Consider the following 25,243-nt stretch of genomic DNA (forward strand, 5'->3'; position numbering starts at 1 on the left):
TGTGTATGACCTTTATTGTGGATGTTCCAATTGTAAACCACTTTGATCATTGGAATATGTGGTCTAAAGGTTTTAAATAAATAAATCAATACAATTCGGGATAAAAGGAAGGCATAGCTTATCAGCCCCTCCCTCAGCAGTATTAGAACATTAATATGATGGCCCCCTCCCTGAGTGTTAATAGTTTGGTAGCTTTTTCCCTCAGTGGTATTAAGATGACAGCCAAAGCCTCAGGGGTAGGAGAGTGGCTCTGCCCTAAGTGGTGTTAGAGTGGTGGCTGCACCCTCGGTGGTATTAGCAGGGCAACCACACCCTCGGGCCCAGTGGCTACTGTAGGGTGGGACCCTACAAGTGCTCCTGCCTGCTCCTCTTCCCCGTTTGCTGCAGTCACAGGCCACAGGCACAAGTAAGACAGAGAATCAAATTACTGAGTTACTAGTTGGCTCAGAATCAGCGATTTGCACTGACAGCTCCATTAATATGATGTTTGTACAGGATTAGGGAAAAACTTTATTGGGCATTACAAATTTGCGAAGATTAATTATTAACTTCAAAGAGTTTACTTGCAGACAATCAAAGAATTTTATGTATTTGTCAGAGAGCAGGGAGGAGACCTGGTTTGAGACGGGAGACAGACAGCCAGGAGAGTGAAGGAGAGACTCCGCAGAGCTGAAGATGTTAAGCGCGGTTTTGGTTTTATCCATTCTGGCTCTCTCTCTGCTCATCGCTCAGTTCCTGAAGCTGCAATGGGTCGGCAGACGATTCCCTCCAGGACCCACTCCCCTCCCCTTCCTCGGCAACCTCTGGACTCTGAACTTCAGGATTGACCGGGACAATTTCATTGAGGTACTTCTAATTTATCAGTGTTTTCCATTGAAATCGAGGTTGGGGGGAATCATCATATTGGTACATTAGAACATATAGTAATTCTGGGTGAGACCAAAAGTTCATCAGGCCCAATATCCTGTTTCCAGCAATGGCCAATCCAGGTCACAAGTACCTGGCAGGATTCTAAAATAATTGTTTGGACTTTTCTTCCAGGAATTTGTCTAAACCTTTTTAAACCCAGCTAAACTAACAGCTTTTACGACATCCTCTGCAATGAATTCCAGAGTTTAATTTATTTATTTTATTTATTTAAAAAGTATTTATATACCGTTTTTTAAAAAAGAAATTTTATCAAAAACGGTTCACAGATTTAAAACCAAAAATAAAATAATCAAAATAAAATGGAATTTTTAAACTTTACATAAAAATTGGTAATAACTAGACAGAATGCTAGTATATAAGGTTATTAAAAATATAAAAAGTTTGGAACCATGGGCTTATTGTTTTGGGGGAAAAGGGGAAAAAGGGGGGAAAGGGGAACGGGAGGAGGAAGGGGAAGTGGGAGAAATAGAGCGTAAAAATTATATGAGATAAAGGGAAGAAGGGAGAAGGGTATGATAGTTGGAAACGTGTGAATGAGCAGGTATGTTGTAGTTATGTGTAGTATAAATGGGATTGTAATGGGTGTAACTATGTTTAAGAGGGTAATTTCGGTATTGATGATTAAGTTTAATTAGAAGACGTGTTGAATGCAAGTTGAAAAAGATATGTTTTGAGAGATTTTTTGAAATGTGCAGGGTTGGATATCGAGCGAAGATGGTTTGGTAAAGTGTTCCAAAGTGTTGGACCGGCTATTGAAAAGGCTCTTTTTCTAGTGAGGTCTAATCTGGCTTGTTTAGGAGAAGGGATATCTAGTAAATTTTGGTTAAGTGATCTTAAGTGTCGCGTCGGTTTGTATATGCGCAGTATTGAACAAAGCCAGGTAGAAGTATGATTATGGTTATGAATTAAACTATGGATAATAGAGAGAATTTTGTATTTTATTCTGAACTTTATGGGTAACCAGTGTAATGATTGTAGAATAGGGGTGATATGATGACGTAAAGATGTTCTGGTTAGTATCCGGGCTGCAGAGTTTTGGATCAGTTGAAGGGGGTATAGTGAAGAGTCTGACAATCCTAGGAAGAAAGCATTACAATAGTCTAAGCCAGAGAAGATTAAGGATTGAAGAATGGTTCTGTAATCTCGGTAAAATAGTAGAGGACGAAGATGTTTTAACAGACGTAGTTTGAAAAACGATTTTTTTGTAAGTGAGGATATGTGTTGTTTTAGAGAAAGATCTGAATTAATGTTTACACCTAGGCTTATAGCAGAGCGTGTTATGGGGATAGTAACATTATTGATTGTAAGATGTGATGGTGGACCTAATGAAGAATCAGAGATGGAAGTTAAGTATACGAGCTCAGTTTTTGCTGGATTCAGTTTTAATCGATTGTGGGAGAGCCAAGAGTTGATTGTAGATAAGTATAGAGAAACTAAAGATAGAGTGTCTGACCAGGATGATTTATATGGGACAAAAAATTGGATGTCGTCTGCATAAATTTTGAACTGAAGATTAAGAGAGGATAGAATGTAGCATAAAGGAAGTAGATATATGTTGAACAGAATAGGAGAAAGAGATGAGCCCTGAGGAACGCCGGAATTAATGATATATGGGGAAGAGCAGTGCTGACTATAATTGACTTGTTGAGGTCGGTTGGAGAGGAAGGATGTAAACCAGTTCAAAACTGTACCTGTGATGCCTATGTTTTGAAGACCTGAAATGAGTATCTGATGATTAATGGTATCGAATGCTGCTGATATATCTAAGAAAACTATAATGTAGTCTGTATATGAGTCGAATGCACGGAAAAAAGTATCAAAAGAGGATAGAAGAAGTGTTTCTGTGGAATGACCTTTTCTAAATCCATGTTGATTAATATGAAGAATATTGTGCTCTGTAAGAAAATCGGTTAACTGATGGAGTACTACAGATTCTATTAGTTTGGCCAGGGAAGTAAGAGATGCTATAGGTCTGTAATTGTTGAGATCAGATGTATCTTTTGCTTTAGCTTTTAAGATTGGTAGTATAGAGGTCTTACATTGAGTAAAAAAATATTTTCTCTTATTTGTCAAATGTATCACCTAGTATCTTTATTGTGTTTTGTCTAATCTTTATACTTTTTGAAAGAGTAAACAACTGATTTGTGTTATCCTTTCCACTCCTCTCGTTATTTTATAGATCTCTATCATACCTCAGCCATCTCTTCTCCAAACTAAAGAGCCCTAACCTCTATAGCCTTTCCTCATAGGGGAATCATTCATCCCTTTTATCATTTTGGTTGCCCTTTTCAGTACCTTTTCTAATTCTGTCTTTTTTAAGATGCGATGACCAGAATTGCATATAATACTCAAGGTGTGGTTGCAAATTTTTTTTGTGTGTGAGCAACTTATTTTTTTTTAAACCAACAATTTTTGTGGGCCAGTATTAGCGTTGCATTTCTGTATATAGCACACAGAAAAATGTATGTGAATGACTATGCAAAACCTGTGAACAATGCTCCAAAACGTATGATATGTATGGTATGTGTGTGTGTTTCCTGATCCCAGAATTGTAAAGTCTTCAGGTATGTTTATTGGTATTTCCAGTTTGTTTGCACAGTTCTGTTTCTAATTTGTGGTCCTTACTCTGTATTTGGTGAGGATCTGTCTGGTTCTGCCACCACCCTGTTGCACATATTACTCCTGGCCCCAGGATCTCTGAGGGAATGATGGGAAATGTAAGGGTTACAGAATAGACACTATTACTAGCAACGGTAACATGGACTAGACTTAGTTTTTGGGTATTTGCCAGGTTCTTATGGCCTGGATTGGCCACTGTTGGAAACAGGATGCTGGGCTTGATGGACCCTTGGTCTGACCCAATATGGCAATTTCTTATGTTCTTATGGAATGCCTGTTTTTTTCTAATACTGATAGATTTTAGCCAGATAAGGTGCTGAATATATGAAATCTTGCCATTTAGATGGATAACATTTGAAAAAGGGCAAAGGAGATAAAAGTCAGCTAAATAAGTCATACAAGGAGTCCAAGAAAAGCAGTAACCTGTACCAGAATAGCTGGAAAGCTATTGGCACAAATGCTCATAGTTTGGGTAATAAAATCCCAGATCTGCAAGCCCTAATGGTAGAGGTGGACTTGGACATTGTTGCTGTCACAGAGACGTGGTTCACGGAATCTCATGATGACCATACCGTAATATAACATATTAAGGAAGGACAGACAGAAAATGGGGAGGAGTGGCTCTTTATGGCAAAAACAATATCCAAGCATCCGAAATGCAAGGAAGATGGGGCAAAGAAGAAGCTTTAAGGGCCATCCTAAAAAAGGATGATGGGGCATCCATTTTTACTGGAGTGGTTTATAGACTTCCAAATCAAATGGAAGTACTAGTTAGAGATCTGGTTGAAGACATCCAAAAGATGGGGAAGAAGGGAGAAGTGGTGATTGTTGGAGATTTTAATCTACCGGATGTAGATTGGAGAATCCCTTCTGCGGAATCTAACAGTAGTAGAGAGATAGTGGATGCCCTGCAAGAGGCTCTGTTCAAACAAATGGTAATGGAACCCATGAGGGAGGGAGCTATACTCGATTTAGTGCTCTCTAATGGAGATAATGTGTCTAACATCCAGGTGGGCGCCCACCTCAGCACCAGTGATCATCAAATGGTATGGTTTAATATCATTGATAGGATATGGAGAAGTTGCACAGACCCGGGTTTTCTGTTTCAAAAACACGGACTTTGTTGAAATGGGAAAGTACCTGGAGGAAGAACTAGTAGGCTGGGAAAAAACAAGAGATGTGGAAAAACAGTGAACCAAAGCAACTAATATATATGCTAGAAAAGTAAAGAAAAGCAAGAAAAGAATGAAACCTATCTGGTTCACAAAGGAGGTGGCTGATAAAATAAAAGAACAGTGTTTAAGACATATAAAGGATCCCAAAGGGAGGATCACAAGGAAGAATATCTGGTGGAACTGAGAGAGACGAAGAAAGTAATCAAGAAAGCAAAAAGTCAAGCAGAAGAAAGGATTGCCAAAGAGGTAAAGCGAGGTGACAAACATTTTTCAGATACATCAGTGAAAGGAGAAAAGTCCAAAGTAGTATAGTGAAATTGAAAGGTGAAAAGGATCAATGGGTGGAGACAGATGAAGAAATGGCAGAAATATTAAACGAATACTTCAGTAAGAAGACTCTGGAGAAGGACTGTCGCAGGTTAACAAGAAACTGGAAGGGAGTGGAATGGATGAAACTCAGTTTACGGAAGAGAACGTATGGGAAGAGCTAGGAAAACTGGACAAAAGCCATGGGGCCTGATGAGGTTCATCCCAGGATACTGAGGGAGCTCAGAGATGTGCTGGCGGTTCTGCTGTGTGACCTGTTCAATAGATCCCTGGAAATGGGAGTGGTACCGAGTGATTGGAGAAGAGCGACAGTGGTCCTGTTTCACAAGAGTGGGAGCAGAGAGGAGGCTGGAAACCACAGGCCAGTTAGCCTTACCTCGGTGGTGGGAAAAGTATTGGAGTCACTGCTGAAGGAAAGAATAGTGAACTATCTACAAGCAGCAGAATTGATGGACCAGAGGCAGCATGGTTTCACCAAGGGAAGGTCCTGTCAGACAAATCTGATCGACTTTTTTGATTGGGTGACTAGGGAATTGGCTCGAGGAAGAGCACTCGATGTCATCTACTTGGATTTTAGCAAAGCTTTTGATAAGGTCCCACACAGGAGGCTTGTGAATAAAACACGAAGCTTAGGTGAGTGTGCCAAGGTGGTGACCTGGATAGCAAACTGGTTGAAGGACAGAAGACAATGTGTGATGGTAAATGGAACTTACTCTAAAGAGAGAGCAGCGATGAGCAGAGTGCCGCAAGGGTTGGTGTTGGGACTAGTCCTGTTCAATAACTTTGTGAGCAACATCGCGGATGGGATAGAAAGTAAGGTTTGTCTATTTGCGGATGATACTAAGATGTGCAACATAGTGGACACCCTGGAAGGAGTGGAGAGAATGAGACAGGATTTAAGGAAGCTGGAAGACTGGTCGAAGTTATGGCAGCTGAGATTCAATGCCAAGAAGTGCAGAGTCATGCATATGGGGTGTGGAAATCAGAAAGAAATGTATTCGATGGGGGGTGAAGGGCTGATGTGCATGGAGCAGGAGAGAGACCTTAGGGTGATAGTGTCTAATGGTCTGAAGTTGTCGAAACAATGTGACAAGGCGATAGCTAAAGCCAGAAGAATGCTGGGCTGCATAGAGAGCAATATCGAGTAAGAAAAGGGAAGTAATTATCCCCTTATACAGGTCCTTGGTGAGGCCTCACCTGGAGTACTGTGCTCAGTTCTGGAGACCGTATCTCCAAAAGGACAGAGACAGGATGGAGGCAGTCCAGAGAAGGGCGATCAAAAAGGTGGATGGTCTTCATCGAATGACTTATGAGGAGAGATTGAAGAATCTAAATATGTATACTCTGGAGGAAAGGAGGAGCAGGGGTGATATGATACAGACGTTCAGATTCTTGAAAGGTTTTAATGATCCAAAGTCAACGGCAAACCTTTTCCGTTGGAAAAAAATCAGCAGAACCAGGAGTCACGATTTAAAACTCCAGGGAGGAAGACTCGGAACCAATGTCAGGAAGTATTTCTTCACAGAGAGGGTGGTGGATGCCTGGAATGCCCTTCCGGAGGAAGTGGTGAAGACTAAAACTGTGAAGGATTTCAAAGAGGCGGATAAACACTGTGGATCCATAAAGCCTGGAGGATGGGAATGAAGAGAAGAGGTATGGGGGTGCGGGAATAATGGCTAGTACCTGGTGATTAATACCCTTATTCAATAAATGTTCACACGGTTAATGCGACTCCAACATTGCTCTATGCTTCAATGGCAAGAGGAAATGTGGAAAAGTGGATTTGCATTCAGGCAACAACCAACAAGGTACTACAGTCTGGGTAAACAAATAAGTGTGGGAGTAGCTTGCTTGTTGCGGCAGTTTCTACCCCAAACCAATTAAGCCTGATATTTCACTTTGAATACATATCTAGCGCAGCTCACTGTTTCAACAGCAGGGGGGCATGAAGAAATAGGATTTACATCCAGAGAACATCTAACAAGGCATTGATCTGAGCAGTATGAATATACAAACATTGGGGTAACTTGCGCGATATGACAGTTACTACCCTCAAACATTAAGCCTTATACTTCACTTCGATGCAGCTCCAACACTGCTCTCTGCATCAATGGCGAGGGTGGAAGGAAATTAGAATAAAAAAGTTACCAATAAAGGGCCCTCAACTCAGCAGTCAGAGTAACAGATAAGTATGAGAAAATAAGTGAGAAAGCTTGCTGGTCAGGACCATTGGGGGGGGGGGGGGGGAGAGAAAAAGAGTGTGGAAGTAAGACAACGTTGGCAGTAGAGTTGGGCACTGTAGAGAGGCTGTGAGGGTGGAAGAAGGACTGATCTGTCAGTGGAGGCGGGAATTTTTGGAGAGTTAGGGGACTTGTATAGATTCTTTACCTTTGTGGTTTTAAATTGAAATGGAAAAAATTGGGTTGAATGTATTTTGCAGCTGGCAAAGACTTATGGAAACATCTACACCGTGTGGCTGGGACAGACCCCCATCGTTGTCATAAATGGCTATGAAGCAGTGTGAAATTCTTTGATCTCTTACGCTGATGTGTTTGCTCAACGGCCCATGAGTCCCTTCTTCATTAAAGTGTTTGGTGACAATGGTACGTCTTCCATAACTTTTAGACATACTGTGATGGCATCCCCTAATTGTCCTTTTAAGTTGTTCAGGAATGAAATCTCCCCCTGTAAGAATAAAGACGCAATAGTTGAAATTTATCTAGTAGTTACATTTACTAAATGCAGAAAAATTCATGTTCTGAGTGTTTTGTAAATAGAATGGTGGTATGGACTGGAGTGCTGCCTCTTGCGCCCTCTGAATTCAGAAAGGAGCTACCTTGGCTTTTGTGTCCATTGCAAACATTGTAAAATGACTTCCCAGGTCAGAATTCCTTTATTCCTGGCACCAGGTCTCCTAGTTTCCTCTGCCCAATGTCCCATTTTTTCTGTATGTCATCCTATCATTCAGAACTTGCCACCATGCAGTGGGTGGGACAGACACATAGCTTGTAGTGAAGTTGCACCCAGATGCAGAGAAAGATAGGAAGCATGGAAGTAAATTAGAGATGGTAGTGGTGTTGGATGAAAAGTGCCAGTTATCTGAATCTGAGGAGACTGTAGGACCGTTTATGCACATTGATAACAGACCTTAAAATTTGTAGCATCTCCCTATGTCTCTGTCTCTATGATTGCGTTACTGTTGTTGGGGCTTTAGCACGTTGACCAGGAAGATGTTGCATGGGGACGAGGTTATGAAAATATCAGAGGGGATATGAGTACAATCTGAATAACTCCATTTCCTCCTGATATTTGTCTAATCCTGCTTTTCTGAAAAAATGATTTTGTTAGGAATAAGAAAAGGATATTGAAAGCATAAAACCTGAATGGTAAAAGCAATAGAAAACACAATACAGGGTTTTAAATACTGTGGCACAATAGCTGCAATATCTTTCCAGGGTCTGGGATTGCTGCATTACCTTATGTGTCCTTATGAGCAGGACTTGGGTCCAGTTTTCTTTCTAGGCTATAAGGCCAGCCCATGTCATAAGATGGAAATATGGTAACAGGGGGTGAGAGAGGGAGTCGCCCTGCTACAGAGCTGGAGGAGGAGACTCCCCCAGTGGAATAACTGCAACCCATGTCATCTCTAACGTCTTCAGGGATCGTGTTTTCCAATGGTCACACCTGGAAGCAGCAGCGACGCTTTAGCCTGATGACCCTGAGGAATCTGGGGCTGGGGAAGAGAAGCCTGGAGATGCGGATCCTGGAGGAGGCCCAGCACCTGGTTAAGTGCTTTGCTGTCCAAGAAGGTAAATAAATCCTAGAGTAAGAGGACAGTTCCAATAAAACAAAAGGAAGTGTCAATCTGAAGGAGAAATAATGCATGAAGCAACAGGGGCATTAGAAAAAACAGCATCTTAAGAGAACTGGCATTAGTAGCATACACCATAACTTAGTAAATGATGGCAAATAGAGCAATTGACGCATCCATTGTGTTCAATTATTCTGGTCCATACTGCCAAAGATACATCCCAACTGTCAGACGTGGAGACTTCATCCCTTGTAGGGTATGGCTTTTTATCCACATCATTTTTATTTTCTTAATCATCTGTTTCTCTCCATCTGGGGTAGATAAGTGCACAAGTTCCCAAACTTAATCCAACTCCTAGGCCTTTTACCACATAGTTTGCCAACAAACTTTATAATAACATAAACAGCTACCAAAGATAGTGAGGCTGATGCCTGAAAATTAGTAAGTCCCCATGGTTTTATTTGATGCAACACAGCCATCATTAACCTTCCAGCAACAACTTGGGTTGAATCTAGGAGGCTAAAACTCTCCAGAAACCAATCAACTATCCTATGGTGTGTGGTGTTGCAAGGTCATGCTTTCTTTATCTGCCCTTTTGTTTGCTCCTTATCATCTCTCACCTTGCCTGAGCTTTTGAGAGAGTGAAAGTTGGTTTGTTTGCAATTCTGCATGATTTTCTAACGAGTCCTAGTGAGCCCACAGCCAGTAAGGTTTTTGCAATATCGACAATGATTATGCCTAAGACATATTTGAACATAAGAAAATGCCATACTGGGTCAGACCAAGGGTCCATCAAGCCCAGCATCCTGTTTCCAACAGTGGCCAATCCAGGCCACAAGAACCTGGCAAGTACCCAAAAACTAAGTCTATTCCATGTAACCATTGCTAATGGCAGTGGCTATTCTCTAAGTGAACTTAATAGCAGGTAATGGACTTCTCCTCCAAGAACTTATCCAATCCTTTTTTAAACACAGCTATACTAACTGCACGAACCACATTCTCTGGCAACAAATTCCAGAGTTTAATTGTGCGTTGAGTAAAAAAGAACTTTCTCCGATTAGTTTTAAATGTGCCCCATGCTAACTTCATGGAGTGACCCCTAGTCTTTCTACTATCCGAAAGAGTAAATAACCGATTCACATCTACCCGTTCTAGACCTCTCATGATTTTAAACACCTCTATCATATCCCCCCTCAGTCGTCTCTTCTCCAAGCTGAAAAGTCCTAACCTCTTTAGTCTTTCCTCATAGGGGAGTTGTTCCATTCCCTTTATCATTTTGGTAGCCCTTCTCTGTACCTTCTCCATCGCAATTATATCTTTTTTGAGATGCGGCGACCAGAATTGTACACAGTATTCAAGGTGCGGTCTCACCATGGAGCGATACAGAGGCATTATGACATTTTCCGTTTTATTCATCATTCCTTTTCTAATAATTCCCAACATTCTGTTTGCTTTTTTGACTGCCGCAGCACACTGCACCGACGATTTCAATGTGTTGTCCACTATGACACCTAGATCTCTTTCTTGGGTTGTAACACCTAATATGGAACCCAACATTGTGTAATTATAGCATGGGTTATTTTTTCCTATATGCATCACCTTGCACTTATCCACATTAAATTTCATCTGCCATTTGGATGCCCAATTTTCCAGTCTCACAAGGTCTTCCTGCAATTTATCACAATCTGCTTGTGATTTAACTACTCTGAACAATTTTGTGTCATCTGCAAATTTGATTATCTCACTCGTCGTATTTCTTTCCAGATCATTTATAAATATATTGAACAGTAAGGGTCCCAATACAGATCCCTGAGGCACTCCACTGTCCACTCCCTTCCACTGAGAAAATTGCCCATTTAATCCTACTCTCTGTTTCCTGTCTTTTAGCCAGTTTGCAATCCACGAAAGGACATCGCCACCTATCCCATGACTTTTTACTTTTCCTAGAAGCCTCTCATGAGGAACTTTGTCAAACGCCTTCTGAAAATCCAAGTATACTATATCTACCAGTTCACCTTTATCCACATGTTTATTAACTCCTTCAAAAAAGTGAAGCAGATTTGTGAGGCAAGACTTGCCCTGGGTAAAGCCATGCTGACTTTGTTCCATTAAACCATGTCTTTCTATATGTTCTGTGATTTTGATGTTTAGAACACTTTCCACTATTTTTCCTGGCACTGAAGTCAGGCTAACCGGTCTGTAGTTTCCCGGATCGCCCCTGGAGCCCTTTTTAAATATTGGGGTTACATTTGCTATCCTCCAGTCTTCAGGTACAATGGATGATTTTAATGATAAGTTACAAATTTTTACTACTAGGTCTGAAATTTCATTTTTTAGTTCCTTCAGAACTCTGGGGTGTATACCATCCGGTCCAGGTGATTTACTACTCTTCAGTTTGTCAATCAGGCCTACCACATCTTCTAGGTTCACCGTGATTTGATTCAGTCCATCTGAATCATTACCCATGAAAACCTTCTCCATTACGGGTACCTCCCCAACATCCTCTTCAGTAAACACCGAAGCAAAGAAATCATTTAATCTTTCCGCGATGGCCTTATCTTCTCTAAGTGCCCCTCTAAACCCCTCAATCATCTAACGGTCCAACTGACTCCCTCACAGGCTTTCTGCTTCGGATATATTTTAAAAAGTTTTTACTGTGAGTTTTTGCCTCTACAGCCAACTTCTTTTCAAATTCTCTCTTAGCCTGTCTTATCAATGTCTTACATTTAACTTGCCAATGTTTATGCTTTATCCTATTTTCTTCTGTTGGATCCTTCTTCCAATTTTTGAATGAAGATCTTTTGGCTAAAATAGCTTCTTTCACCTCCCCTTTTAACCATGCCGGTAATCGTTTTGCCTTCTTTCCACCTTTCTTAATGTGTGGAATACATCTGGACTGTGCTTCTAGAATGGTATTTTTTAACAATGACCACGCCTCTTGGACATTTTTTACTTTTGTAGCTGCTCCTTTCAGTTTTTTTCTAACAATTTTTCTCATTTTATCAAAGTTTCCCTTTTGAAAGTTTAGCACGAGAGCCTTGGATTTGCACACTGTTCCTTTTCCAGTCATTAAATCAAATTTGATCATATTATGATCACTATTGCCAAGCGGCCCCACCACCGTTACCTGGTTGCATCTATTGTGCATTCTTTTGTAAGAGAAGAAATCAAACTGTATTGGAAGAAATGGGTAGCATATGAGCCACAAGAGGATCTGATTAACACCAAGATTGTATAATCCAGTACTAAGCTGCAAAGGTGACAGGGTGACTGTCATATCCTTCCTGCAGGAGGGGACCCTTCAAAATCATAAATTTATATTTATTTATTTAATAAAATTTGATCAACCACAATTTCATCTTAAGACCAAAGTGGCTTGCAATAAATAATAAGCATACATACCTTAAAAGACAAGAAGGACCCTTTTTACCCAGACTAATATATCCTTTATGCACCTCCCATGTGATGTCCCAAAAAAGACACTACAAACATTAAAAGGGGACATTTCTAGTTTTCTTTGGAAAAGTAAATCCCCGAGGTTAAAATATGATGCTTTGGTTAAAACTAGAGGGGCAAGGAGCTTAGGGCTACGGCACTTCTAGTGGTACTATTAGGCATGTGGACTTTCATGTTTACAAGTATGGCTTGGCACAGACCCACTGCAGCCATGACTTTCATTAGAGGAAGAGGGAGTAAGAGGATGCAGCTTGGTATTCTGTAAAAGGTTAGGCTGTGTGGATATATATTACATCATAGAACACACTACACATAGTCTGGTAAAAGCAAAACTTAAGTTTTATTAGATATGGTGATCTTTGTTGGTTTTTAACCAACAAAGAGAAGTATCACACAGCAGCACAGCAAGATTGTATACATCAATTCAAGTAAATAAGATTATAATAATACAGATAGAAATAAGTAAAGAATTTATACAGAGAATACTCTCATCATAGGTATTCCTGGCTATGGAATAATATATTCACAGAAACAAAAGACATAAGTTTGGGAACTCCACAAACCAACTGTTTATTATCTGTCTGTGGCTCATTCAAAAGAATCACTGTTGAATACAGCTTTTTATATCTCATTCTATCTGGCTTTAATCCAGCATCTGCAAGTTAGGTGTTTCAATTTGCACCCACAGCTCTGGCATTAGCTAGGCTATCTGCAGCTCATTAAATTATGCCAATTAAAGATCCTGGTACTAACTATCCAGACAGTGCTTAACTCCCAAAAGGTTCAAACACAGGACTTCATCAGGCTTTTCTCTTAAAAACAACAAATTTAGAAAGAGCAGAGTATCCTGGCTTCTATCTTTTAGCTCATTAGTACCAAGCAGCATGCCTAAAAGAAAAACAATGATGACACTCTACATTTTCAGGCTTTTCTTAATGCTTAAGCTATGCTGAGCAGTGCTTTATATATATATATATATATATCCACATTTTTCAATTATTGGGGACTCTTTAGATCCCTAGTACAATAACTCCCTAAAATAATCTTAACACACACCCTTGCTGCACATGCCTCCTTTATCTAACACACATAGAAATATAACATGGGGACATCCTATAATAGCACATACCCTGAAAATCTGGAGGTGAGTGAGATACTATATAAAATTGATGGTTGTTCCCTGGTCCTATATATCATCTATAGTGCATAATTTCAACCTCTCACAGTATACTTTCTCCCCTGAAAGCAGAAGGACTAAGATTTTTAGGGCAGATGTCTGAAGATGAGAAAGTAAAAATTTTCACAGAATTAATGGGAGAACATCAAATACCCAATGTGACTAGCTACCTTTATCTACAATTACGTAAAAAAATCACAAATCTTATCTTGGATAATCTAGCTTTAGAGGATAGCATACAGGTTGAAGGAGTGTTAAGCTGTAAAAGGTGAGCAAAATATTTAATATTTGTATTATATGTAATGTTCTGATCAATGCTGTGCAAAACAGAAAATTAGCAAAAGCTTATTCATCAGTGGAACTCCGATTTAAGTGACGACCTTGATAGCAAAGATTGGAAATCTATATGGAAAACATCACGACACATTACGTTATGTAGTAAAGAGCAAGAATTATTATACAAATTGTTAAACAGACTATACAGGATACCTGTCTTTGCTCGATTTAGTAATGCGAGTCAGTATTGTAGGAGGGGGTGCAGGCAGATAGGAACACATTTATACATGTGGTGGGACTGTCAAGAAGCTCAACTATTCTGAAATAAAGTAACAGACTGTATCTCGGTAATCTGTGGACAACATTTAGTAGTAAATGTTACACTTTTTTTTTTTTATTGGGGAGGTGGTCTAATAGATGGAGAAATGAGAGGCTGTAGGAAACTGGTGGAACACGTGTTACATGCAGCACATTTAATAATGGCTCATCAATGGAAAACATCCCCAACCATTCGCTGTTGGGAGAATAAAGTAGTGGACATAGCTACAATGGGGAAACTCACGTGTGTACTTAGAAATCAGCCAGATCGTTACTATGAAGTATGGAGACCTTACCGGGTATGGCGAAAAGAGGATATCGCCCGCAGACAATTATAACCAAATAGATAGAAAGTGTTGCGTTAAATGTTAATGGCTAACATGGTAAATGGATAGACATGTTATGACTGAGAATTTCAATGTCGTGCCATTGTACTAGAACTGAAATGTTGCTGCACAGTCAATATGTTGTCTTTGTATTGATGTCTGTTAAAAAAAAAAATCTTTACAAGTAAAGAGTTAAAACAAAGACAATAGAAACAGATTCTGGAGGGATGATGGGGGGAGGGTATTGAGGAAAAAGATGGGAGTTATCGAGTTTTTACATCAGAAGGAGGATTGAGAAATGGATATTGGGGAAGGAGGGTGTTGTGTCAGCATTGGGATGGGATTGGATGGGGGTTCAGGCTTTGGGTCCTGGGTGTTGGGAGGAAGAAAGGCTTTAGACCTTAGGGAAAATTATTTTTTGTTATTGAATGAGTGTCAGGCATAGTTTCAAAAGATTTAGCCACTTAACACTGATTTTTATAGCTTTCTGGCTAAGGGGGTCAATTACTAAGCTGTAGTATTTTCCCCAGCAGAGTTTACTAAGCTGTGGTACTTGGTACAGCTGGAAAAATACTGCGTATTAGTAGTCCCATCAATGATGCGCAATGGCTGCCCCTCAGCCCAGGGCCGCCATCATGTTTAAGGGACAGAGTGGCCTGAACAAGCCTTGCCCTGGGGTACTTATGAGACCCCTGTCCCATCCCTCAATGCTTCTAGAGGTGGCCCCAGTGTCCGATTAAAAAAAAAAAAATAATAAAAAATAAATAAATTACAGATTAGGGTGGAGGAGAGGGAAGGCGGCGAAATTACAACTTTTACCTGCATTGCCTGGCAGTCTGAGGGTAGGGAGAGCCCCCCCAGCCCTGGACGAATTCTCAGCAGATTACCGTGCCGTGCTGACGTCATCAGGGCGGGACCAGCAGGACCATCTTAAGCCGGCCCCCCTGCGGCGCATTGATGCAGCCGGCGCATCGCCAAAGCCGCGCGCGCCTAAGGGGCATGCGGCTTAGTGAGGACTTTCAGTCATCATATATTCTACCTATTTCAAAGAAATGGACATTACACTTCTGAAAAGTGAGTAAATAAAAATTTTCTATTTGAACTATTACACCCATCCTCCCTCCACCTCCTGCCAGGAAGCAGTATATTGTTCAAGAGTTATTAGAGGGAAGTTGTTTAAGTACTACGTGATGCCTCATACGAAAAGAAAGTCAAAAGTTAGGGAGATAGTTACATCTTCTCCCCAAACTGGAACCTTTCAGTCTCAAATACCAGCTTTCTTCTCTTCTACAACTGGTACTAAACCGGAGGACATGGCTGCAGAAGGACTTGGTGCAGAGCGGGCCCCAATCCTTTAGGCTGAAATATCTCTCAGCCCTGGAGCCCCAAGCACTCCTCCACCTCCCCAAATAATACCTTTAGATTTTCTAAACTTACAAATGGATATAGAGGGGAAAAGAGAAGGAACCAAATCTAGAGGGAGAACTGGAATCTGAGGAAAGGTGCCACTCTGATATATTAGTTGATAAGCCATCTGAAATTACAATGGACTCTCTTTGGAAAGCTATAAAAGCTTTAGAAATAGCTATAGTGGATTTAACGAAAGTGACTAAGGACTCTAATACCCGATTTATAAATATTGAGAATGCTCTTACCAACTCAGAGGAAAAAGTGAAAAAATTGGAAAAGAGAATGACAAATATGGAAAATCATCAACAAAGAGTTGTTAGAGTAGAGGTACTACATGAAAAAAAGCTAGAAGGTCTAGAGAACTTATTAAAGTATTTGAATTTAAGAATACTGAATTTCCCCAAACATCATTTAATATCTTCACAAGATATGTTCAGGGAATATTTAATGATGCATTAGAATTAGGGCATCCCGACAGTGAGGTTCCAATAATTAGAAAAGTAGTCCAAGTGCCTGTAACTAAAAACTCACCTGAGCTAAAAAATTGTAACTTATCCCTATCAATTAAAAAGCAGAATAAAAATACAATCAAAAAACAAACTTTGAAATGTTTGTATGCTAATGCCAGAAGTCTAAGAAGTAAGATGGGAGAACTAGAATGTATAGCAGTAAATGATGACATAGACTTAATTGGCATCTCAGAGACATGGTGGAAAGAGGACAACCAATGGGACAGTGCTATACCGGGGTACAAATTATATCGCAATGACAGAGAGGAGCAGTCGGGAGGAGGTGTGGCGCTTTATGTCCGGGATGGCATAGAGTCCAACAGGATAAACATCCTGCATGAGACTAAATACAAAATTGAATCTTTATGGGTAGAAATCCCTTGTGTATCAGGGAAGACTACAGTGATAGGGGTATACTACCGTCCACCTGGTCAAGATGGTGAGATGGACAGTGAAATGCTAAGAGAAATTAGGGAAGCTAACCAAATTGGTAGTGCAGTAATAATGGGAGACTTCAATTACCCCAATATAGACTGGGTAAATGTATCATCGGGTCACGCTAGAGAGATAACGTTCCTGGATGGAATAAATGATAGCTTTATGGAGCAATTGGTTCAGGAACCGACGAGAGAGGGAGCAATTTTAGATCTAATTCTCAGTGGAGCACAGGACTTGGTGAGAGAGGTAACGGTGGTGGGGCCACTTGGCAATAGTGATCATAATATGATCAAATTTGATTTAATGACTGGAAAAGGAACAGTGTGCAAATCCAAGGCTCTCGTGCTAAACTTTCAAAAGGGAAACTTTGATAAAATGAGAAAAATTGTTAGAAAAAAACTGAAAGGAGCAGCTACAAAAGTAAAAAATGTCCAAGAGGCGTGGTCATTGTTAAAAAATACCATTCTAGAAGCACAGTCCAGATGTATTCCACACATTAAGAAAGGTGGAAAGAAGGCAAAACGATTACCGGCATGGTTAAAAGGGGAGGTGAAAGAAGCTATTTTAGCCAAAAGATCTTCATTCAAAAATTGGAAGAAGGATCCAACAGAAGAAAATAGGATAAAGCATAAACATTGGCAAGTTAAATGTAAGACATTGATAAGACAGGCTAAGAGAGAATTTGAAAAGAAGTTGGCTGTAGAGGCAAAAACTCACAGTAAAAACTTTTTTAAATATATCCGAAGCAGAAAGCCTGTGAGGGAGTCAGTTGGACCGTTAGATGATCGAGGGTTAAAGGGGCACTTAGAGAAGATAAGGCCATCGCGGAAAGATTAAATGATTTCTTTGCTTCGGTGTTTACTGAAGAGGATGTTGGGGAGGTACCCGTAATGGAGAAGGTTTTCATGGGTAATGATTCAGATGGACTGAATCAAATCACGGTGAACCTAGAAGATGTGGTAGGCCTGATTGACAAACTGAAGAGTAGTAAATCACCTGGACCGGATGGTATACACCCCAGAGTTCTGAAGGAACTAAAAAATGAAATTTCAGACCTATTAGTAAAAATTTGTAACTTATCATTAAAATCATCCATTGTACCTGAAGACTGGAGGATAGCAAATGTAACCCCAATATTTAAAAAGGGCTCCAGGGGCGATCCGGGAAACTACAGACCGGTTAGCCTGACTTCAGTGCCAGGAAAAATAGTGGAAAGTGTTATAAACATCAAAATCACAGAACATATAGAAAGACATGGTTTAATGGAACAAAGTCAGCATGGCTTTACCCAGGGCAAGTCTTGCCTCACAAATCTGCTTCACTTTTTTGAAGGAGTTAATAAACATGTGGATAAAGGTGAACCGGTAGATATAGTATACTTGGATTTTCAGAAGGCGTTTGACAAAGTTCCTCATGAGAGGCTTCTAGGAAAAGTAAAAAGTCATGGGATAGGTGGCGATTGTCCTTTCGTGGATTGCAAACTGGCTAAAAGACAGGAAACAGAGAGTAGGATTAAATGGGCAATTTTCTCAGTGGAAGGGAGTGGACAGTGGAGTACCTCAGGGTTCTGTGTTGGGACCCTTACTGTTCAATATATTTATAAATGATCTGGAAAGAAATACGACGAGTGAGATAATCAAATTTGCAGATGACACAAAATTGTGCAGAGTAGTTAAATCACAAGCAGATTGTGATAAATTGCAGGAAGACCTTGTGAGACTGGAAAATTGGGCATCCAAATGGCAGATGAAATTTAATGTGGATAAGTGCAAGGTGATGCATATAGGGAAAAATAACCCATGCTATAATTACACGATGTTGGGTTCCATATTAGGTGCTACAACCCAAGAAATAGATCTAGGTGTCATAGTGGATAACACATTGAAATCGTCGGTTCAGTGTGCTGCGGCAGTCAAAAAAGCAAACAGAATGTTGGGAATTATTAGAAAAGGAATGATGAATAAAACGGAAAATGTCATAATGCCTCTGTATCACTCCATGGTGAGACCGCACCTTGAATACTGTGTACAATTCTGGTCGCCGCATCTCAAAAAAGATATAATTGCGATGGAGAAGGTACAGAGAAGGGCTACCAAAATGATAAGGGGAATGGAACAACTCCCCTATGAGGAAAGACTAAAGAGGTTAGGACTTTTCAGCTTGGAGAAGAGACGACTGAGGGGGGATATGATAGAGGTGTTTAAAATCATGAGAGGTCTAGAACGGGTAGATGTGAATCGGTTATTTACTCTTTCGGATAGTAGAAGGACTAGGGGACACTCCATGAAGTTAGCATGGGGCACATTTAAAACTAATCGGAGAAAGTTCTTTTTTACTCAACGCACAATTAAACTCTGGAATTTGTTGCCAGAGAATGTGGTTCGTGCAGTTAGTATAGCTGTGTTTAAAAAAGGATTGGATAAGTTCTTGGAGGAGAAGTCCATTACCTGCTATTAAGTTCACTTAGAGAATAGCCACTGCCATTAGCAATGGTTACATGGAATAGACTTAGTTTTTGGGTACTTGCCAGGTTCTTATGGCCTGGATTGGCCACTGTTGGAAACAGGATGCTGGGCTTGATGGACCCTTGGTCTGACCCAGTATGGCATTTTCTTATGTTCTTATGTTCTTAAATATTAAAAATGCCTCAGCAGGCTTTACCTGTCACTTCCAAAATCTACTATGTACCAACGAGAAGTAATAATATACCAGATAGCAAACCAGAAGAGACCTCATTGAATCTGACGGGGTTAATTGAAGCCACTTCAGATGCGGTTATATCTACTAGACCAATGCTTTATGTATCCTTTGCTTTTGCCACAGAATGTGATACTGTTTTTCGTCTGTTTATGAAAAACTGTTTATCTTTGTTCCACGGAGAAAAAGTATGGATCTATCCCGATTTTTCTAGGATAACACAGGAAAAAAGAAGGAACTTTTTGGCATTAAGATCTGAAATTGAATTGAAGGGAGGAAAAATGACATTAAGATTTCCCTGTAAATGTGAAATATTGTAGCAAAATCGAAAACATCTTTTTTTCGAGGTATCACAGTTGCGTACTTTTCTTGATTCCAAATCCCAAGAGTCTGTAAATTTGGATAATAAGGCTAAGTAAAAATTAATCCAGTTGTATAAACTCTCTTTTTTTTTTCAGTTGTTGTACTAAAGGGAATTGATCCCTTTTAGTTTACCTTTGGAATAACCGCTTATGATTCATACTCCTTCCTGGAAAGTATTATATGTAAATAACAGATAGAGATTTGTTACTGTAAATTGAGTTTAATTAGTAGAACGATTGCAATCTATCTGTATGGTACTGTTAATTTACTTCTGTAATATTTTGAAAATGTATAAATTAAAAAAAAAAAAAAAAAAATTACAGAAAAATAAATGTGGCACAGGGCCCTTTCCTACCCCTGCCTCTTTGGTTTTTTTTTTTTTACAAACACCCTAGCCCACCCTCTTGATCCCTCCCCCTGGTCTTACCTTGAGAAACCTGCTGGACTTGTGGGGGCCCAGAGCACCACCTTTGTCCGTCTGATTTAAAATGGAACCAGACGCATTTCAATTTATGCTCCATCATGTGTTCCACACAATGGCAGTGGGGGTGGGGGGCAGGAAAGAGGAGTTTGGGCCATTCTGGCCCTTTATGTTCTATCTCCAGGAGCAATAGGACCTGAGTTAGCAACCTGATGCTCATGGGGAAAGTTAGCTACAATACCTGAGCTGTGGCTAACTTTTCAGGCAAGCCGTGTTATTTTATTTACAATAATGAGTGCTTTCCATGCATTTGCATGCAGAGCAGCTCATTACCATACCAGCATTACTGGGCTATAACCACAACAGCATTACTGGGTTATAATAATAATAAACAAGTTTTTAATTTATTACCATTGCTTGCAACTGATTGTATCCCAGGTAAGTAAAAAGCTGGGTGATCCCAATGTTTTGGATGTGTGGTCTGTGAACACTTCTCTGGAAACTTTGGGACCCCAGGATTGTGAAGTTAGTGTCCCAGAAAAAAAAATCCTCAGGGACAAGCTTTGTGGACAGAACCTTAATTGGTAGGTTGCCAGGAGAAGGGCACAAGCGCAGGTGCAGGCGAGACTTGTGCAGTGCCTACTGAGACCCTCAGGTGGGCATTAGGGAATGCATAGAGATGTTACATTACAGAAGACCTCATAGCCAATAAACTAGTTTTTAAACAGTTGCTTATTTAGAGGAGTTTTGAGGTAGTTTCTGAATTTCTAATCCTCTGTTGTGTTCTTGTGCCCCCAGGGAAGCCCACAGATCCCTACATGTCTGTGGTGAATTCCGTCTCCAATGTGATCTGTGCTGTGGTTTTTGGACATCGCTTCAGTATGGATGACAAGCTCTTCCTCCGTCTCATCAATGTTATGAGCATGATGATCAACTTCCGAGGCACCGCATGGGGCAGGGTGAGCCTGCCTCAGGCTTGGGAGAGCCTTGACAATTGTAGTTCACGGGCCTCTGCTCACACAAAGTGCAGCGTAGGGAGGGATTTCTCTCCACGTTAGCTGCATTGCCGTAATTCTGAGGAGCTTGGGCAGGAAAGAGGCCCTCAGCAGCCTTTCCCTTACACAGCGTTGTCTCTCTCTTTCCTCCCGCAGATCTATGATGTTTTCTCCCCTCTGATGCCTCTGCTCCCAGGACCCCACAAGAAGGTGTTTGGATGCTGGGAGGAAGTGCATTCGTTCGTGAGAGAAGAAATCAAAGTCCATCGGGAGAGACGGGTGGCCGGTGACCCACCAGAGGACCTGATCGATTACTACCAAGATGAGATAGCCAAGGTTAGGTTCTGTTTTCAGAGGCTGCTTCTTTCAGTCCCTGCTGCAATTTCTGATATATTTGAGTCCAGGACATACACACCCAAGGGTGGTACTAATTTAGAAGGAAATTCATCAAGCTGCTATAATGCAAGTTAAACAGAGTATATTGCATGATAAATGCTGTATAAATGATGCAGTTTGTTGGATTGTGAAATTCCCTTTTTAAAAATGGAGAAACACAGGACTGCACGGTCTGCATTGTTGCTCCTGATCTATGGAACCCCCTACCTGAAAATCTGTATTTAATTGAATGCACTAAATCTTTTAAATCCCTGCTGACGACCACTTTATTCAGACAAGCTTATGCTGAATTTGTAACGGTTTTATAGTTAGTGATTTTATCTTTTTTAAATTGCAATTTCATGCTGACTAAGTTTTATTTGTGTTTGTGTATTTGAATTTGAATTTTTGCATTCTGTTTGATCTGTTTTTTTTTTATATCTTTATTTTAAGTTTTCAAAAGGTACCAAAAAAAAACAAAATACATCTTTGAAATTAGGATTGAGTTAAGATGCACCAGTTTCATACCCCCCTGTCCCACCCCCACCCCAACCTCCCTCTATCCCCATCCCCTGTAGATGCAACTTAAAGCTGAGTAGGATTAACTTAAGTCCATGTCTAAACAAAGGTCAAGCATATTGTAGGACTCCAAACCTCAACCGAGTTAGGACCCATCCCTAATAAAGTTTAAATAAGCAGGGAAGGGCTTACAACAGTGTTCTGTAAAAGTCCTCATCTCATATCGAGATGCATACTCCGAGCCTTGGCATTCAGAAGCATAATATATGCTTGCCATATATTCAAAAAAGTCTTATAGTGAGCCGGTGATGAATGTCTGGCTGATAACTGTTCAAAGACTGCCATCAAATGAAGTTTCAGTTTCCAATACATCAGAGGGTCCTTCTTTCTGTGTCCAGAACTCCAAAACTGAGTTTTTTTTTAGCCAGGAGAAAAGATTTCCATAAAAATAAGCGTCGTTGCTTCGTGGTAGTAGAGTAAATACTGTCCACACAGTTAAATAAACATAAATGCAAGGACTCCAAATTGGAGTACATAGCAGCTTGCTCAGAAAGCTCAATTTAGATTTCCAAAGCACCCGAATAACACAATCCCAAAGATAGTTCCTGGCACTGATCCACATTTAATACATAGATCATTATCTCCAAGTTTAATTCTTCAAGCCCATACAGACACCTCAGAAATTTAAACTGGGTCTCTCGTAATATCATGTTCTCTGAGATCTCTTTAACATGTGTGAAACAAGTTTTTCATATTTTGTTGGTAATGGCTACATCCAATTCATGATTCCATCCCTCAACCAGAGCCTGTATCTTCTCATGTGTAGTAATACCTTTGATGGCTCTAGTCAGAGAGGCACAAGAATGTTTTCCCCTCCTTGGGTAATGAGAAGAAATTCGTAAATTGATGAAAAGAAGTTGGGCTAAACTTTGGAAAAAGGTCTTGTTCTATAAAATGTCGCACCTGTAGATACTCATAGAACTCCTTGTGGGACAGCCCAAATTCTAACCTAAGCTCTTCAAAATTTCGAACTAGACCTATGTCCCCCTGGATAAATTGGTGGAGGAATTTCAACCCATTATCGGCCCAAACCTTAAATAGTGAGTTTTCTAACCCCAGTGAAAAGCGTGGGTGGCCCACTACAGAGAGACTTGGTGAGACTTCCTAGGATATCCCAAGCCTACTACATAACCCCCTTCCATGCTGGTCTACAATGCCTTGTTGAATTATTATGGACAGTTCTTGGCAGCTTGCGACCCTGGACATGAAGCAGATTTTGAAGGGACAACAGCAAGCCTGCAGGAAACAAAGAGGAGAGAATAAATATGAGCCATATAACTAGCCTTTTACATGTCTTGAAAGGCAAGCCAAAATATAGATTTGTATATTAGGACAGTCCATATGCCCCTCCCCCAGGGTAACTGCAACCTGTGTAACATTAGGTGGGCTCGCTTCTTTCCCCAAAGAAACCTGTGCAGCCCCTTTTCAATTCCCAAATGTGACTCTGTTTAAGCCAAACTGGAAGCATTTGTAAGTCACAAAGCCAGCAAGGGAGCTCCATCATTTGTATTCGACCTCCCAAGGAAAGAGACAGTGAGTGCCAGGCAGCCAGCAGAGGGAGTATATTACAGTTATACATGTTGGAAATGTCTACCGGGATCCCAATACTGAGATATTTCATTTCCCTGTCTGCCCATCGTAGGAGAAAAGGGACTGGCCATCGCATCCTTAAGGGACCCAGTGACGTCTAAGGCTTCAGGCTTATCTAAGTTTATTTTTAGTTATGAGAAAAGTCCAAATTGTCTTTGAAGCTTCATTACCCCACGAAAGGATCGTATTGGGTCAGTTAGACAAACTAGCACATCATCAACGAAAGCAGCAATTTTAAAACTATCTCTCCCCACCTCCATTCCACGCACCTTCTGAGAATCTTTAATTTTTCAGAGCAGAGGGTTAAGAGAAAGTGTATATATAACAAAGGGGAGAGTGGACAACCTTTTCTGGAACCACCCTTGAGCTCAAATTCCTGTGATTATAAGTCCATTAGCCGCAATGATGGAACATGGCTCCTGGTGTAGTAGCGAGATATTGCGCACTATGACCCCCTGAAAGCCATCTCTATGTAAAACAGAGAAATGATCCTTCCAGAGCACCCGGTCAAAGGCTTTTTCGGCATCAAACCCCACAACTAAATTAGGCAGGTCAGATATTTTACTCTGTATCCTAGCAGTCCAGAGGCACAAGATATGTTTACTGGAGGTTCTACCATTAACAAAATCTACTTGATTTGGGGAAATCAGGAAAGATAAGATTACCTACAATCTATTTGCTAATATTTTAGCAAAGAATTTTCGGACAAAACTTAAGATTAGTCGGTAAGATGCCGCTAATAGAGGATCCTTCCCCCCCTTGGGGAGGAAAGTAATATGTGCCTTTTTTGCTTCTTTAGGGACGGAGCCCTTATTTAATGCTTCTGAAAAAAAATCCCTAATGGTTTCCCCCAGATTGTTGCCCAGGTCTGGATCAGGGGCTTTATGAGAAGGACTTGATTCCCTTCTAAGATTTCCTGTATTGAGAGAGGCCTATTTAACCACTTCAGTTGCTACTCCAAAGTCTTTGTTAGGGACAGCTCTTGAAAGAAGAAGCTCCTCGTCAGCCCCAACTCTACTGTACAGTTTCTCATAGAAGGCCCTAAAGATTTTCCAGATTTCAACCGCAGAAGTTTGCCTTTGAGGGCTTCTGTATACGTTTGGCCCTTTCTTGCTTTAACCAGGTTGGCCATAAGTTTGCCCGCTTTGTCCCCATAATGATACAATTTGTGGGATGTGTACAATCATTGTTTCTCTGTTTTCTGATGTATGTAGCAGTTTAAAGAGTACAGGGATTCTTTTTAGCCAAAGCAGACATACAGAGAATCAATTTTGTCTTTGCCCTACGGAGTTCCCTTTCCATTTCCAAAATGCGTTGGTTAAGCAATTTGGATCTCCTTATGTAGGCCGTTATCTCCCCATGCATCACTGCCTTTCCGGCTTCCCAGAATAACAAAGGATTCGACTTGTGTTGGAGATTATGGGCTTCATGGTCTGTCCACTTTTCTTTAA

General features: G+C 40.5%; 1 protein-coding gene across 3 annotated transcripts in view; it reads left to right on the forward strand.

Moving 5' to 3' along the window:
* The first annotated feature begins 575 nt into the window (after positions 1-575).
* The window catches only part of LOC115099356 (cytochrome P450 2J5-like), a 61,879-nt gene continuing 37,211 nt past the window's right edge, over positions 576-25,243 (forward strand). Inside the window, exons 1-5 of one of the 3 annotated variants that reach the window (XM_029616945.1) lie at positions 576-846; positions 7,492-7,654; positions 8,711-8,860; positions 21,052-21,212; positions 21,405-21,584. In XM_029616945.1, coding sequence (XP_029472805.1) covers positions 7,618-7,654; positions 8,711-8,860; positions 21,052-21,212; positions 21,405-21,584 — 528 coding nt within the window. In that variant the 5' untranslated portion in view covers positions 576-846; positions 7,492-7,617. The remainder of the gene's footprint in view (positions 847-7,491; positions 7,655-8,710; positions 8,861-21,051; positions 21,213-21,404; positions 21,585-25,243) is intronic. The other 2 variants (XM_029616946.1, XM_029616947.1) reach the window with 2 other exon arrangements.

This window comes from Rhinatrema bivittatum, chromosome 9, assembly GCF_901001135.1.
Source record: "Rhinatrema bivittatum chromosome 9, aRhiBiv1.1, whole genome shotgun sequence".
In the NCBI taxonomy this organism is placed as follows: domain Eukaryota; kingdom Metazoa; phylum Chordata; class Amphibia; order Gymnophiona; family Rhinatrematidae; genus Rhinatrema; species Rhinatrema bivittatum.